Source organism: Aphelocoma coerulescens, chromosome 5, assembly GCF_041296385.1.
Source record: "Aphelocoma coerulescens isolate FSJ_1873_10779 chromosome 5, UR_Acoe_1.0, whole genome shotgun sequence".
NCBI lineage: Eukaryota > Metazoa > Chordata > Aves > Passeriformes > Corvidae > Aphelocoma > Aphelocoma coerulescens.
In genome coordinates, this window is record NC_091019.1 from 19,854,799 (window position 1) to 19,872,175 (window position 17,377).

General features: G+C 43.4%; 1 protein-coding gene across 1 annotated transcript; it reads right to left on the minus strand.

Moving 5' to 3' along the window:
* Positions 1-4,653: 4,653 nt before the first annotated feature.
* MRPL23 (mitochondrial ribosomal protein L23) lies at positions 4,654-15,465 on the minus strand. Its single transcript, XM_069016952.1, has 5 exons — positions 15,373-15,465; positions 15,135-15,257; positions 14,415-14,497; positions 12,482-12,555; positions 4,654-5,018 (listed from the first exon to the last, which is right to left on the minus strand). Exons 1-5 carry the CDS (start codon positions 15,396-15,398, stop codon positions 4,854-4,856), a joined length of 471 nt encoding a protein of 156 aa, XP_068873053.1. The 5' UTR covers positions 15,399-15,465; the 3' UTR covers positions 4,654-4,853.
* Positions 15,466-17,377: the final 1,912 nt, after the last annotated feature.

Genomic DNA, 17,377 nt, shown 5'->3' on the forward strand with positions numbered 1-17,377 from the left:
TAAAATAGTTCTCCTGAAATAAAAATCCCAACTTTGATGTCATTGGGATAACCTGGAAGGAGCAGGAATTCCCCAGCCATGAAGACATTTTCCACAGCAAATCCACCTTGGATAAAGTAAACCAAATTTTCCTACTGCTTCATTCATTCAGCACTGCTAATGGCAGTGGGTCAAGAGTAGATCAAATCATTTAATACATGTTTCTGTCACCAGATGCATAATTTGGGGGTCCCAGTATGGGACCAGGTGTCAGAAACTCTGGACTACCCATCCTCAGGCAGGTTCAGCCACGACAGCCAGGCATCTATGCTCCCTGTGCTTCACCTTTCCTTTGCCCAGAACAAGAATATTTGTTCAAGGGATTAGCACACACCTTTTCTGGAATCTACCACAGAGCTGTACTCACTTCTTTCCTGTAATTTAGCCTTTTCTCTTTTCTCTGGCAAACAGGGAATGACGGCCAGGACTGCAAAACTGATGCCACCGATGTGCAGGTCACACCTAATCTTTAACACAGTGCTGTCCCTCAGGGGTCCGTACTGGGACCAGTTCTGTTCAACATCTTCATCAGTGACATAAACTGACCAAGTGCACCCATGGCAAGTTTGCAGACAAAACCAAGCTGAGCCATGCATTGACACACCCAAGGGACAGGATGCCATTCAGAGGGACCTGGACAAGATCAAGAAGTGGGCCCATGGAAACCTTGTGAGATTCAGCCAAGCCAGGTGCAAGGTCCTGAGCTGGGGCATGAAGATGATTAGAAGGATGGAACATCTCTCCTGTGAGGAATGGCTGAGAGAGTTGGGGTTGTTCAGCCTGGAGAAGACTCTGTGGAGACCTTACTGCAGTCTTCCAGTACTGAAAGGGGGCCTGTAAGAAAGATGGGGACAGATTTTTTAGCAGGGTCTGGTGCAATAGGACCAGGGATAACAGTTTGAAACTAAAAGAGGGTCAACGTAGATTAGATATGAGGAAGCAGATTTTTACGTGTACGGTAAAACACTGGGACAGGTTTCCCAGAGAGATGGTAAATGCCCCATTCCTGGAAACATTCAAGGACAGGTTGGACTGGACTCTGAGCAACCTGATCTAGTTGAAGACGTCCCTGCTCATTGCAAGACTGATGGACTAGATGATTTTTAAAGGTCCCTTCCAATGCAAACGATTCTATGATAATATAATCTGGGTAACACAGAAGATAAAGCTACCACAGCCTTATGTCTAACCACTTACCAGCTGTGCTGCATCCTCTGAGTTCACATAGCAAGGCTCAGGTGATGACAAATGGTTACAAGACTCAGTAATTTTGGTATCTGCAGGAACCTGTCCCTAGCACCACCAGAGCACTACCTACAACACAAACCTCATTTCTAAGGTATAATGTTAGGGGAGTCACTTAAATAGTCACCTCTGCACTGTCTCTGCAATTCATTTTGGTTTGTTTCAAAAAAACCAGAAGCAATTGTGTGTTCCCTCTGAAGGGTCCTGGTATTGCTGGGACAGCACTCATCATAGCTGAATGGTACTGCTGGGATAGCACTCACTCAGCATAGCCAGATACCTTTCTCCACCAGCCCAGCCAGCGCATCCAACCGCACATCTGCCAGCTGTTCCAGCACTTTACTCTCTTTGGGGGGTTGCATACGTTCAGAGAGGAAAGAAACTGCGTTCAACATCTCCCCTGTACGTCAGAGAAAGCAGCAGCTGCAGAGCTGTGTACGCCAAGTGCAGGACGTGGCTTCTCCTGCACCTCAGTGAACATCACTCTTCAACCAGGTCATTACTCTGGTCCTTGGAGAAGTTATTCACGGGTATATCCACATCCTTGGCCCACAGGTATGGCCGCTGACATGGCCAAGGACAGCTCAACACCTCTGACAGCAGGGCTAGATGTGATTTCACAGGAGCTGCTGATCCTTTACATCACCCGAAACAAACATCAGGATGTGCTGGAAGGAGCACAGTACATTGAACAAAACTCACAAAAAACTCTTGAGTCCCAGTCCTAGTTTCAGAACTCATTTGCTGTACTTCTCTCCGGTACATCTGATACAATCTGCGCCTTCGTGTTAAAGTTATCATCTCTGTTATCTTTTCGCCCACCTGTACATCTTGGGAGATGGGATTTGGGAAGCACTGAAGCACCAGATCATATTAACCACTAGCACTTCCTCAGAAACACTGCTCAACAAGGGACTGGGGAAGACTTGAGATCTTTTTAATCCCACTTCCATGGCAATCGGGAGCATTAAAGCAAAATAATGTTGGGTCAGGGACTTGGACTTTTCTTTTATTTTAACCTTACCTTAACTTCACAGGAACACTGTTTTAGAGGTAGCTGGTAACATCAAGGAATGAGTCCCTACCCAATAACAGTGGCTTGGAACTAGGTGATCTTTTAGGACCCTTCCAACTCAAACCTTTCTACAGGATTACATGATTGCTCTCTTACACAGCTTGAGTATCTGCCAGAATTTGGTTACAGCAACTTCATACAGATACAGGTGTATTTGTATCTGTTTCTTCCCTTTTGTGCCACTCTAGACAGAAACCTGCCTTGAACATGAGATAGGAATTAGTTGCCCATGGAGAAATCAGAGTAGCAATGCATGGTAGACCTACACAGGGGCTTTTGGTACTCACTAAGCCTAGAGCACATTTGGGACTGCAAATAAATTTCACTCATCTGGAGTCCTCAACATCAGTACAGAAGCTGGCAACTCCAACATGTCCTGACCATTAACATGGAAAGCAGAGGTTGATGGTTAAATCTATCTTTACTGTTACACCTAACACATCTAATGCTGCTTCATTCATCCAGAACTAACATACCTGACTGTTTGCTTGCTCAAGGCTGACCAACAAGTTAGGAAGACACATGGCGGCCCTAGGGGAGCCCTTTCTATCTTAACCATGGTGAAAAAGATGGAGTTACCTGCATTGGAGATAACCACAAAGGAAAGTGAAGAAAAAATACCAAACTCCATAATATTATATTGAAGGAACAAAGCCCAAGTTGCAATATAGGTCATCTCCATACTTACCCGTGAGTTTGAGAAACAGCCCCTTTAAAACAAAGGAGGGGTGAGGAGGAGGCTGTGTACAGCAGAGAGACCCTTGCACCCAAATTCAGTCACCCTACTTTAAAACTGCAGGCAGCTCCTGATTTAACCTGGAGTTTTACATGTCACTACAAAACTCCGGAAATGTTGCCTTTGCAGATATGCCAAACATATGAACTGTTTTCAGTGAAGTCAGTATTTTTCCACATCTACTATTGTAACTCTGCTGGCAGGCTGGGAGTAGCAAATCCTCCCTTATCTCCCTCCTCTCTAAGAGCATCTCTCTGTTAAAGTACCAGCTAACTTAGATCATACACGATCCCCCTTGGAAAGTGGACAGAGAGGGGGGTGTAAACAACAAACCACAGAAGGACGTGGACTGTTGTGCACAAGGGAAGTAGCAGGGAGAAAGAGGTGACTAATGAACAGAAGGGGGTACGTAAAATCCTACTTGGATTGACTCTCTGGAGAACAGCTGTTTCCTTGTAAACATCTTGCTAAGCTGTCCAAACAAGAAGTTCAGACACAGAACAATAAAGGAGAGCACCCAGGTAGAAGCACTGAAGGCATGGGCTCATTCACTACCCTGCCAATTGCTCCAAGTGGCAGAATTCAAAAGCCAAGGAAGCATTAGCGATACATTTAACCCTGAGTGTGCTGAGTTGTAGCAAACAGCCTGCAAAAATACCCTTCTCCATCTGTGAAGTCCTTCCCAGCCCTCCTTTTCGCCCACTATTTCTGACACAACAGCAGAGCACATTACTTGACAAAGGAAAAGAGGAAATATCCTCATCAGAGCAAGGAGAAACAGCCACAGAGCCAAGAAATGAAAACACTCAACGTGGCAGCCCAGAAGACCTAGAAAAGTTCTACCAGTGCCCTGGCATCAGCAACTTGGAAGAAGAGGGAGTTACACCAGAAAAACAGTCTTTTTATATTAGTCCTCAGCACAAAACAGGCTACACTGGCAGGAGTATTTCCATGCCAATACAACTGTGTCCACACAGGACACTTGCCAGCACTGCAAGGTAGCTGAGGAGAGGGGAAGGAATACCAACACAACCATGCCAGTAAACATTCCTACAGCAGGCTGGTCACAGAAGGCAGCTACCTGCACTGCACAACAGCAAGCAGAGACACACACCACCTTTGTCTGTTCCTTGATGCTTAAGGGGACCAAACACATACGTGCCCAGTCACAAATGTGTCCTATAAACCCTGTCCCCAAAATGCCACATGACTGTTACAAGAGTACAATAAGACCACGTGCATTTCTCCAGGAAAGGAGGGGTCACTGCAAGGAAGGCAATAGGATAAGCAGGACAGTAAGTGACAATAAGGGCACCCTACACCCTGAGCTTATAGCCCAGTTGTCTACACTTTCATGTTCACCTCTGACTAACCTATCTTGACTTTATACATTCTAGTCAATACAAACTATACATATCCTAGGAAATCAAATCCCTCCTATTTCTACTCAAAACAACCCGCAGCAGCACGAAGAAGGTAAACATAATGACACTCTCATAGTCAGAAATGACAACAAGGAATTCCACATTTTAGAAACAGTCCACAAGTTCACAGAAAAGACCTGGTGCAGTTAGATTTATTTTACCTTTTTATTTCTTCAGGGCCATTTTGTTGTAGTCAAGCACAAACAGCCAGAAAAAAGACATGCTAGCAAGGGCTGCACAAGACTAAACATTCAGTCATTATGAGAAGGGAAGAGTGCAAGTTGTGCTAATCAAAATCCCTCTGAGCCTAAAGGAAGGCAGCTGGCTTGTTGCATCAAAGTCCAAACCAATCAGGGACTCCACCTCGTCTGGGGTCACCTTCCTGCTTCTGCTTCTCTTTCTCCATATATTTATCCCTGAAGTCATCGAAAGAGCGAGTTTCTGAGTCTTGTTCTTTCTCTGGAAATAGGTTGGGAAACTGAAAGGTTTGTCCTTGGCCCTAAAGAGAAAACAAATGGTCAGAGAGACATTCCAGCCTTCCTGCAGTAGCTATGATGCATACACTTACAGTGAAAGACCACCCTGAATTTCCAGCTAGTGCAAAATGGTACCTCGTGACCTCCCAAAATCCCTTTCCACCCATGTCCCAAAGATACATTATATCCCTTCTCCTCAAAAGCTAACTTTCAGCCTCTCCTCTTCTGCGTGCTACTTAAGATACTGACATGTTGGTTTTTTTTTTTTACAGATGAATGATCAGGAGATGGACATCTCTTCAAAGACTTTGAACCAGCTCAGAGATGTTGTGTGAGTCATACAGTAAAAACAAGATGAGCAAAATAAGTGATTTTGTTAAAGTAACAACACCAGGGAAATATACAGTGGAGCAGGCATTCATTATGTTAACACTCAGGATATGAGTAGTGGTTCTAGTTGTTTAGATCTCAGCTAAGGATAAGAGAGAGCACTCCTAGCAGCTGTTACTGTAGGGTGTAATGTGGCAATACAGAATAACAGATATCAGAGGTCTCTTATCAACAGACATAAAGACTATGGTGTAAAACAATTACAGTGGGAACAATCTGTCTAATATATCACTAATGAGATTAAAGTGATTACATCTGCATCAGTCATTCTGCCTAACAGACAAGTCATTTTAGTGAAACATCATCATCAGATCTACATCTCCCACCTGGAAAATAAACATTTGCTTGGTCTCTGGTTTTTATCTAACAGCAGGAAACCATTTTTCTGTGGAAATGTACTATTCTATTAACATTACCTACTTATTTTTAGTGGCGTTTGCTCTAAGCAGAGCTTCATTAAACTCAACAATATCAGCCCTTCCATTCTATATGGGACCTTGCATAATAAAACTTGTAACTGGTCACCCACAACTCTGAAATTACTGTCCAAACCACTTACAAACATGACCATACATTAACTTCTTTGGCAGCTTTCTGCATATACAGAAATCTCAAGAAAAGCATTTAACTGCTTCAGATGAAAACAGGTGGGTTTGGCTTTTTTTCAGATCAGACAGTCTTTAAATTTATGCAGTAAATATAACCAAACAAGAGGCTCAGTTATGAAATGGCTCCACAAAGGACATGAAAGGAGCCTTCCCTGACATAACTACCTACACTGCATTTTGGGATCAGAAATATGACATAAATACATCCAAGAGAACCATCACCACATCCTTGACCCAGCTGAATGTGTGCTATGTTTCATTTAATCATATACAGTCAACCTGGCAAATAACAGGTGTGAAAAAATCTAAACCTCATATGCTTTGGAGAGAAAAAAGCATGACTTATCCCAGATGAGATTATCCAGACTGGAATCTACAAAACACCAACTCTACACAGCAATGCTCCAGTTGTTTTTGTAGTGCATACTTCTTGGGGGTTTCCTAAGAGCCTGACCATACTACAAAAACAACAAGGGAGCTGCTGTGTACATTGCTTTTTCCTTGATTCTAGCCTGGATAAGCTCAACTGGAACATATCAAGGTTTTCCTTTCCATTGGTGTACTCTGGGGTTTCAGCTCTTTTGTACCTTATAATTACCAACAGGTATCCTTCTAACAGCTGTCCTTTGACAGCTAAAGCACAGTCCCATTTCATGGCACAGAAAGAAACTGGCCTTACCAGGGTCCTTGAGCAAGCCCAAAGCTGCAGCCTACTAAACCTCTTCCTGTAGCAGGATCAGCAACAAGCACCCTTGAGGCCAAGCGCTGCCCAGGATTTTAGCACACTGAAGCATTTGGAAAAGAATTTGCTAGTATCACACAAAATTGCTGTGTTTTAACTGTGCTGTGGGCAGGTCACTCAGCCCTGTGGTACCTACAGAACAGACAGGGCCCATACTAAAGACCTGCCTGCCCTGGAGAGGAAGCCATTTTAGTTAAACAAGTCAGAAAACAACTCGGGCTAACATGGTAGGCACACCACCTCCACTGAAAATCTGAGAACTATTTATACTGGTAACAGTGTAGTAAGGGACTGTTCTTGTTATCCAGCACTTTCATTCTGGTATGCTTCCAGGACCAATGCATTTCCCTTATTGGAGAATGAAGGAAAGCTGTCCCTAAAGCATACTAACAACATCCATGGTAATTCACTAAGCATTGCAAAACAGTTATTATTTTAAAAAGAGGGAAGAAAACAAAAAAAGATACACACAGAGGCTGTAGCAAAACCAGACAAACCTTTAAGCTGTTTATCAAAGTGCTCACAGTTCCCATTTCAAGGCTGGTGAAAGTCAAATATTGAGCTGAAAATGTCAATCTGTATCTGGAGTCTTTTAATAAATCAAAATCAGCACAGACAAGTTGGCTCTTTCCAGCTCTTGTTTTGTGAAGAAATTCTGATTTTGGCTGGCAGCCAAACACGATTCGAAACAGCCAAGACATTACACCCTGAGAACTGAAGGTTGATAAATCTTAAGTAACAATACTCTGCAGTAATACTGCACTGTAAGGCTCTGGAGTGATGAAAACCGTATGAAAAATAGCTGTTGTGCATGCTCAGTAGCTAGTTTTCAGAAGAAGCCTGTATCTTGGGTATTTCAAAATTTAAAAAATACCAAAAGGCATCAACTTACATAAAGGATTGTTAGGCTGTCCAGGCATATTTACACTCAGTTCATCTTCCACATAATGCCAGAGGCTACTGAGGTTCAAGCTCATATGCCACCTCCTCAAAAAAATGCCTACCAAAGGAACAGAGGGATTGTCACTCCTTCACACAGTGCTGCTTTTTCTTACACTTTTTCTTTGCAAAAGTTTTCCCTATTGCTATACAGCAACCATTTGACAACTATATGATAGATGCATCCTCAGAATGAAATCCTCATTGGAATAAAGCAAACCATTTTTACCAAGTTCATCAGGGTTTATCTGGTTTACAAACTGCTAGAACATGAAGTGCTGGCATATCCAACCAGAAAGGAAGATTCTGGCTTACTTGAAAACCTTGCATTTGTTAACCGATTTACCTTTTGCAAGTTATTTATCCTTTTAATTGCTGAATTACTGAAATTCTCATAAGCTGAAGTAACCTCTAAAAAGGCCAGAACTTGCTTCTACTTTAGGACTTCTGCCAGCATAATTACCTTAGAAGCACAGAGAAAGGGGGAGAAGATAACACCACCTTTCTACTCAACATAGCTGTGCTAAAAGAAAATCCTGTAAAAAAGACAGACACTGGAAAAAAGTAATTTTGCTCAGATAACTCAGTCTGTCTTGGAACTGGGTGGTGCACTGACAGCAGCAGATCTTTTTCACCAATGTGAAGTGATCCCCTGATACTCTGGAATTTGTTAGGGTAAGCTCTACCACAATGTGCTCAACCTCACTCTCAAGTGAAGCCTTACAATTCTAAAAATAAAAGATCAAAGACCCCCAAACAAAGCAAATCAGAGAGGTGGCATTGAACACCTAAAAAAATAAAGGCCACATGATGATTTTACACATTGCTCTTCTCAGTTTGGGGTCTTCCCAGAGACCTCCCTTTTTCCTACAAATTCTAAGGTTATGCACAAGTGAGATGTGTGGTCCAGTGCTCAGATAACAGAAACAGGACCCACTAAACTTCTACTCCTGCACAACTCTAATTCTCAATTCAGCATTACCTGAATGTAAAAGTGAGTTACATACAAGGCCTTATAAGGATTCATTTGTTAAACGCTAATAACATCCTTCACAATAAAAAGTGACCATAGCATCAAACATATTTTTCCCTTTAGATTTCAAGCCTTCATCTTTAGAAAGGCTAAAAACACACCTTGTTCTTTGAGTCTAAGGAGTTATCACATGGAGTGGTACAAATTGCCTCCATTCATTTTAATGAGAGGTTAAGTGACCATAATTAGGCCTATGAAGTCAAGTGCTGGCCTTTCCACTGCTGAGCCTCATGTCAGAAAACTGCTGGGAGGATTATCCAGCACAAATTCACTAATACTTCTCTGACCTTTGCATCCCCTGAAAAGTTTAGAAATGGAAGGTCAGCACAGATATTACTGTGCAGCAATGATGCAGCAAACACCGATCCTGTAAACAACTCTGAGATCTTCTGGTTATTTGGATAATTGAAGCACTTATTACTGTCCTTCAGAATTAGCAGAAAAGTGATGTTTATCGTATCACTAACTACAAAAATGTTGGACTCCCAAAAGCACGGGATTCAGTCCAGCAGTAGCAGCAAATGCAGCTAAGTTTAATAATCCAGTGCATTTGAACAATTCTCCTGCTATTGCAGTGGTAACATCTGATGGCAAACAAATGGCAAAACAGCACAGAAAGCAACTTCAAAAATCCTCTCAGGAACAACACTGCATATGGATCATCCAAGTTTACTCTGAATTCAAAAGGAAACTGCTGTCACATCTGATGTGCAAATAGGTTAATTACTGTGAATGTACAGGATACTCTAAACGGGGGTTGAGGAGAAAGCATTTGCAAAAATGTTCCCACCGGTGCCATCATTCAAGCAGCTAAATAGGTGTTAGTCCTAACACTGACGAGGTCAGACTCCTTTTTACAGCCATCTCCACTAGATTTCTCAAAACAGGTTTAATTAAAAATAGGTCTGGAATCCAGAGGCTTGTCTACAGTTGTGCTCCCACGGGTACTAACACCTGTTAAGCTAAACCAGTGAGAACACTGAAGGAGGAGAAGGAGGGGATGTTGTTGTTTTTTTTTAATTTCTCTGATGTTAATGCAACTGCAAAGTTTCCCACGGCTTTCTTTTCTTCTTTTTTTTTCTTTTTGTTATGATAATTATAGCTGTATTGGAGTAAGGAGATATGCTGCTGTATTACAGTTATTTTATCTAGTTTGCAAAGATATAAAACTTGGATTAAACTTTAAAAATAGAATAGTGTAGAAAAGTAGCATTTGATACACAGGGCCATAAGTCTCTAACTTAAACCCTTCTCACTACATTCCAAAAGGGGGAAAAAGGCAAGCAGGCTCTGGAATGGCAAGATATTGTTGATCCACAGCCTTCTATGATTTGAGGTATTTTTTTAGTGTGAAAATATTATGCTTGGACACATCACGTATTTGTCCAGTTACCGCCTGAGAATAAAGCAAACAGCTCTGAATCTCCAAGAAATAGTATTTGGAAAAGAAAGGACAACAATTCTTACATGTGGAACAGCTGGGGCACTAGTCTGACACCTAAGGGCATGTTGACTATGACTTCATATACCTTCCACCTTTGAGACTCTTGCAGAAAGTCAATGGGTATGTGTGTTGCACAGGGACACAAAGGGTGATGCTTTATGAAGCAGGGAAACATAACCAGTCATGTGAATAAACTCAATTTCATTCAGGTAAACTGCACCACAGCCTCCATCAAGTCACACTGGAAAGAGCAATACTTCCACCTAGTGGGCAACAGAAAGATCAACCCAAGGCCTTCCAAAAACACATCCATATTTTTCCAGTCATAAGCAGTTTTAACTTGAAACTGGATTAATGAGAGAAAACACAGCTGGTAAAAATGGTGGGAAAGCCCAGCTACTCTGACTCACAGCAGATGCAAACTAATTCTCATGAAAATAAGGATTTTACAGTGGTTAGCAAAGACTTTCCTAAATTAGGCAGATATTAACAATGGACTGCATGGGGCCTGTAATGGCCTGATCACACCATGAATGAGAACGAAGGCAAACCCTTTAGATTCAGAAATGACACTGGGTTTCTGGCTTCACCCACTGTTTAAAGTTGGTGTGAACACAGAGCTGGGAGCTCATTGTGTGAGACATCAGAGCTAGTGATGAAAAGCAACAAACAAAAGGAAAAAGAGAAAGGGGGAGGAATAAAGAAACCTAAATGTTAATGGAATTAACAAACCACAAAAACAATAGGAAAAAAAAGAGACCAGAGAGCAGGAATGAGGTGAGGAAAAAACAGAGACCAAGCTTCACTGGCAAGAGTTTAGCAAGTCAGGATTCCCTCCCTTGACATGAAAAACACCACCAAGAAGTGGTCCCCAACCCTGTTCATGGGAGAGATGGAAAACATGGCATTCCTTAAGAACTTATTATGGCAACTGCAGTATAAGGCAATAAGGGACTCTTGCTGTCCCACGTACTAAGAGCCCTCAGCCACAGTGTAACAGGGCTCTGTGCACTGCCCAGAGGACAAAACAGGAGGCTGGAGGAACACACAAACTACTCCTGCCTCCAATACTAAGTTAGTTTAGGTCAATCTCCACACCTCTGCTGAGCAACCCTGAAGGTAATGGCTGCTATTCTAGGTTGAGAGGCTGAATGTGAAATAAATGCACAAAGGCACTGCTTTAAATGAGTGTCTTGCTCCAACACAGCAAAAGCATTCTGTTTGCCACTCCTTCCCTCAGTATACCAAAGCAGAGACTCTTCCTTGAAAAAGGAATGTGCGTTTTAGCCTTCATAATGTAAAATCCTCACAGAGATGAGGCTGCCTTTAACTTCAGCAGAATAAAACAAAGTTAGTCCTCATCTAAATACAACTGTTACTTCCTAGTAACATTATGCTGTTCTTTTAAATTAGGTAAGGGCTGTCTAGAAAAACACACCGTCCTCACTTTTCTTTCTATTCCCCTTCCCAGAAGGGGCTTAGGAAAAAAGCTTCTAAGCATATTTAAACTTTGAAATATTAAAAATCAGATTTCCCATTGTTTTTGCCTCTTGAGTTTGACCCCAAGTCCATATGAAGTCTTAGCCAGTCTTTAAGATAACAGAGTGTTCCCCCAATGCTGAATCCTTGTCCCAAGACAGATTTTGAGCTTATGGTGTTACAACCATAAATAGCATCTCTTTAACGTAATTTTGGTATGTGAAAGGTTTTTTTGTCACTGGTTGCACTTCTTTTTTGCATAAAGACAGGTAAGCCCAAGAGAAGTCTAAACTATAATGTGCTCCTGTTATGAAAGAAATTTATAAGAACATGAAGCTCCTTTTCCACTGGGCAACCAATGTATGTTTCAGAGCCCAGTTCAGCCACAAAGCATGCTTGTTTAGACATGACTAAAGGCTCTCCAAGGAATAAGCCTTAGTCTTCTCTGAAATTCAAAGACCTTTAATAAGAAGTTCCCTGCCCTCACAATATATTCTTTCACTTACTGGACATTTCAGCAATCAACCACACAAGTCGTGAACCTTCCAGCATACAGAGTACAGGGTCAGCATGAAACTCTCTGGCAAAGCAGCACCCTATGACATCAGACCACAACCTACAGACAGACCTCAAACCAACATGGGACTTGAAAAACTAACCATTTGCTTGAATTTGATCTTTAGACCAAGTCATTTAAACCTCTTTACATTGTGGAATGTGTTAAAGAAACTGTCATTATTAGAGGATTAGCAGAAATACTCAGCCAACCAGGACAACTCACTGGCCATTACTTTCAGCTTGGCTGGTAACAGTCCCTTTCTCTTTCCTCACAAGCATACAAGTTAACTCACCAGCTGTACGTAGGCGACCTTGTAATCTGGCTTCTTCACTCTCTGATTCCTGTGATTCCTCTTGTTGTTTGCACCTGCAGAAATGAAGAGAATACCACCTTTTACTTCCCAGGACTTCCAAGTTCTCCAAAGCAAAGCCAAACTGAAGAGGGGACTTGCTGAGTTCTGATTTATTGTTAAGAGGAATACTCTTCCTTCACTGCCAGCACAGCACCGCAATTATTAAAACGTCCTGAAACTCTGGACACTGCTCCCCTCGTTTACAAGCAGAGAACCAAGGCACCACCAGCCTGCTGCCATTGTGCCTTCATGCCACACACAAAGTCTGCAAAGAAGCAAGGAGAAAAGTCTCCCAAGCAGGGGCCAGGGGTGATAAACTGTCCTCCCAACATCCAAAGCTTCAGGAAGACAAGGAGAAAATGACCACTGAACAGCCTTAAACTTGACAATTTTTACTATTCAGCTGATGAGCTGGATCTACTGTTTATACACCAGGAAATTATACTCCACATCCAAACAAACCAAAGCACCTCAACTGTCTCCAAGGATGCTGGTCATAACTGAAGTGGGATTTACAACTTATCCCCTTCAGGTTAGGCAGATATTAAAGCTCTCCATTTATTAGGCATTCTAACCCTCTTTTATCCCTGACTATATACCATCCCTTAAAATCAGCAGTGAGGGACAAAATGGTTATAAGGACAAGCATGAATATTTTTCAGTGCTGTTTGGAACTATATGTGTTTGGTATTTATGACTAAATTTAATTCTGTTTTTCACACAAGGATATTACAGATGATACTTCCAGGTTTTTTCTTCCTTTATAGGTTCTAAATTTTACAACCTTATTTTGAAGCTTTTTCTTTCATCCTCCATTTTTCACTACTACAGGTCTTTTTTCCAATTCTTTTTAAAATCATCCTTAACCTTACCATTATAAACACGTTAAGTCCTTTCTTAGAGTCACTGCATGAAAAAATGAAAAACCCAGCTATCAAAGATGTCCTAAGCAAGTTACTCTCCCCTCAATAATTACACTGCCTGGTGATCAAAAATGTAAATTAACATGAAAAAAAATGAAAAAGATTCCTGACTGCACCCAAACTGCTGTCAGAGAAGCTCTGGGGAAGGAAGCATTCATAGGTAAAGGTGACATTATCTAAATTTGGCCTATTTCAGTTAGAAGTTCGTCCCTCTGCTCCAACTCAAGAGCTCAGCCTAAGTTAAACTAGGAACGTTTTTCCTTTTTCTCTTGGGTTAGTTTTTTGTTGGGTTTTTGGTGGGTTTTGATGGGGATCTGGGCAGTTTGTTGTTGTTGTTTCGAGGGGTTGTACAAGAGAAAAAACAGAAGAGGAAATATTCAAGTCTGTAGCAGAAATCTGGTAACAACAGGTGATAAAAACCTGAAAACTTGTCAAGGTGTTTTTCTGACATTATCTACTGGTCCAACAAAGTATTCTTCTTTGCTCTACAAACTTTGCCTATTGTTAGACCATAACACCTCCTGCAAGCTAATCTCAGCTCATTTTGTAAATGCAGGCTACAGCTGAAATTAAGTTTAATTACTACTTGCATTCAAACACATGAAGCAGTTCCTTCTGAAGGGAGACACCCACTGGTCTTTAAGGAGAAACAGTACCAACTACAAAAGCACAAGCTAGATAACTGTCAGGATAATTAGCCTTTTTAAATTCAGATGCTTCTTTTTAGAGTGAAACTTACACCATAATTTCATCAAAGCGTTCCAATATGAAGTGGTGTACATTCATTTGAAGGGATGAATAAACAACTAAGCTAACAGATATCACCAGCTAAGCACCTGGAAACACTGGAACCAAAGTCTGTTGAAATCTAACAGACTTTTTGAAAGGTAAAGCCTACTCTGTCTGTGCAGGGATGTATTCATCCCTTTAGAATACTCTGCTGCACTTACCATACTGTATCCTGGTCCTCACAGCAGCTACTGGCACATTGTATATTCTTTCAAGGTAATTCCTGATATCCAATTTTGTCATTCTAGACAATGAAAAATCATTTTGGGGAAAGGAAGAAAGAAAAAAATGTGTAAATATTTAAATATAATAAACTAGAGACTGTTTAATACCGTGGAATAAATGTCTTCTTGTTTTAACCAAGACAGATTTACTACTTGGAAGTATAAACTCAGCCTAGACCACACTCTGCTACAGCGATTTATGATCCATAAACTGCAACAATTGTCAAATATTTTATCCTCTGTAGCCTCAACATTCAAAATGCCAAGTATATGCTGTGTTCAGCAGGCTTTCTCACTGCCCAACCTGAGACACCTTTCTTTATTCTGAGTAGGAGCTGCTGATCTTACCAAAACCTGCTACAGGCTTGTGGGCTCTAAGGGGTGCCAGCAGACCGGTCAGGCTGAAAGAGTCCTGACAAATAACTGGATACCACCTTTCTTACTCTGGATCAAATTCATAAGCACTTCCTCCTTCCTTAGCCCGTCCCTGGGGAGGCTGAGCCTCACTAACACGCGGGGAGAGGAGCCACGCAAAGCTGGTCATTAAATCAATGCCCTCGCCGCCCTCTGCAAGGTCTCCCTGATGCAAAAGCCCCTTCCCTGCCCCGGCACTCGGCCCTCTCAGCCCACAAGCCCAGCTGCCGTGCCCGCACTCACTCCATGGAGACGCGGAACTGGACGGTGTCCTCGGGCTGGGGCACGCCGGGCCGCACCGCCAGCATGAAGAAGTTGGGACGGAAGATCCGCAGCTGCGGGCCGCCCCTCTGGAACAGCGGGTACCTGCGGGGACACACCTCCGCTCACTGACCGGCCGGTCCCCCACCCCGCTGCCCCGACCGAGCCCCGCCGCACCCCACCGGCCCCATCCCACCGCCCCGCCGCCCGCCCCGCTCACACGGCCCTCCTGGCGCCCGCCGCCATGGCCCAGCCCCGCGGAAGCGGCGGCGCCAGAGCGGCTCCGGCGGGGCGGCGGCGGCGGCGGCTGCGCCCCCTGCTGGCGCGGAGGAGCGCGGCGGGGCGGTGTGAGGAGCGCGGGGAGGGGCGCAGGACGGGAAGGGGACACGGGGCCAGGAGGGACCCTCGGAGGAGCCGCGGGGTGCTGTGCCCAGCCCTGGTCTCCTCAGCACAGGAAAGACAAGGAGCTACCAGAGACGGTTCAGCAGAAGGTCATGCAGAGGAGGAGGGGTCTAGAGCATCTCTCTGAGGAGACACGGTGGGAGCTGGGCCTGTTTAGTTTGGAGATGAGGAGACTCAGAGGGGATCCCATTATTGCATACAAATATCTCAGAGGAGGGTGCCAAGAGGATGGTGCCAGACTCTTTTCAGTGCTGCCCAGCAACAGGACAAGGAGCAATGGCCATAAACTAAAACACAAGAAGTTCCATCTTAGCATGAGGAAGAACATCTTTACACTGAGAGTGGCAGAGCTGGAACAAGCTGGCCGGGGAGAATGTAGAATCCCACTCCCTGGAGATACTGAAACCCACCTGGACACATTCCCGTGTCACCTGCTCCGGATGACTCTGCCTTGGCACGGGGGTTGGACCGAACAATCTCCAGAGGTCCCTTCCAACCCTAACAATTCTGTGATTATGTGAAAATATCACCTCTGTGGGATGCTGCAGTGCTGTCTGCCTTTGCTGGGGTCTGATCCTGACTCTCCTCCTGTCCTCCACGCTGGTGAGACCCCAGCACAACAGACACAGGGCTGTTGGATCAGGTCCAGAGGAGGCCACAGAGAGGCTGGAAGGGCTGGGACACCTTGTGAGGACAGGCAGAGAGCTGGGGTTGTGCAGCCAGGAGAAGGGAAGGCTCGGGGGAGACCTGATTGTGACCTTTCAGTATGTAAGGGGGCTTATAAGAAAGTCAGAGACTTTTTACCAAGGTATATTGTGACAGGACAAGAGGAAAATGTTGTAAACTGAGAGAGGGTAAGTTTAGATTAGATGTTGGGAAGAAATTCTTTACTGTGAGAATGGAGAGGCACTGGAACAGGTTGCCCAGAGAAGCTGTGGCTGCCGCATCCCTGGTGCTGTTCAAGGCCAGGCTGGATGGGGTTATGAGGAACCTGGTCTAGTGAGAGGCATCCCTGCCCATGGCAGGGGAGTTGTAACTGGATAATCCTTATGGCCTCTTCATACCTAAACCACTCATGGCTCCATGACACCTCAGCATATGCCAACAGAGAGCCAGAGTGGGCACACAGGCACCAGAAACAGACAGAAGTTTGGAAAGATGGGAGAGACTCTGATGGACTTCTCTCCACCAGGGCAGTTCAAGGGTTGGCAAAGACAAGAGGCCTTACAGAACAGCTCACACCTCAACTTTAGTAACAGCCACTTGTGTTTTGACATCTACACTGAATTAACCAAGTAATTCACACTTCAGTATTGGGCTTTAATATTGTATGCAGGCTAACAGCCTCAATAAATATTTTAATGTAATATTTGAATGAATCATTCTCCATTTCACTTGTCTGCGTGTAATAAAAGCAATGTGCTGAAAACTACCACTTCTGGAGATTTGTTCCTTTATTCCTGATTCTTTGATTTACTTCATCACTCGAACTTTGAAGTCAATTTCAACTACATTTGGCAGCCAGATTACGAGCTCCGTGAGAACAGTCGGCTCTTGGTATCTACCTGCACGATGGCTTAAAACAGGCCCCCAATCCTGAGTCTTTGCTGATTATACTGAGCCTATTCCCCATTGTAGAGACAGATCAAATTATATTAAGTAAGGGTTTGGACCAGCTCCCAAATCCTTGGAAAATGGGAATGCATTAAATAAAATACAAAACACCATTCCAGAGGGCTGACATTGGAGTAGGTACTGGTTGTGCTTTATTTACAAAATCCAGAGATTTGTACACAGCAATCTACAGGACAGCATAGGGTGGC

Coding starts and splice junctions, on each gene's coding strand:
- MRPL23 (XM_069016952.1), bottom strand. CDS start 15,398: ATGGCGGCGGGCGCCAGGAGGGCCGT. Junction 12,556..14,414: donor GAGGACCAGGATACAGTATG/GTAAGTGCAGCA, acceptor TCATTTCTGCAG/GTGCAAACAACAAGAGGAAT. Junction 5,019..12,481: donor AGGTCGCCTACGTACAGCTG/GTGAGTTAACTT, acceptor TTTTCTCTTTAG/GGCCAAGGACAAACCTTTCA.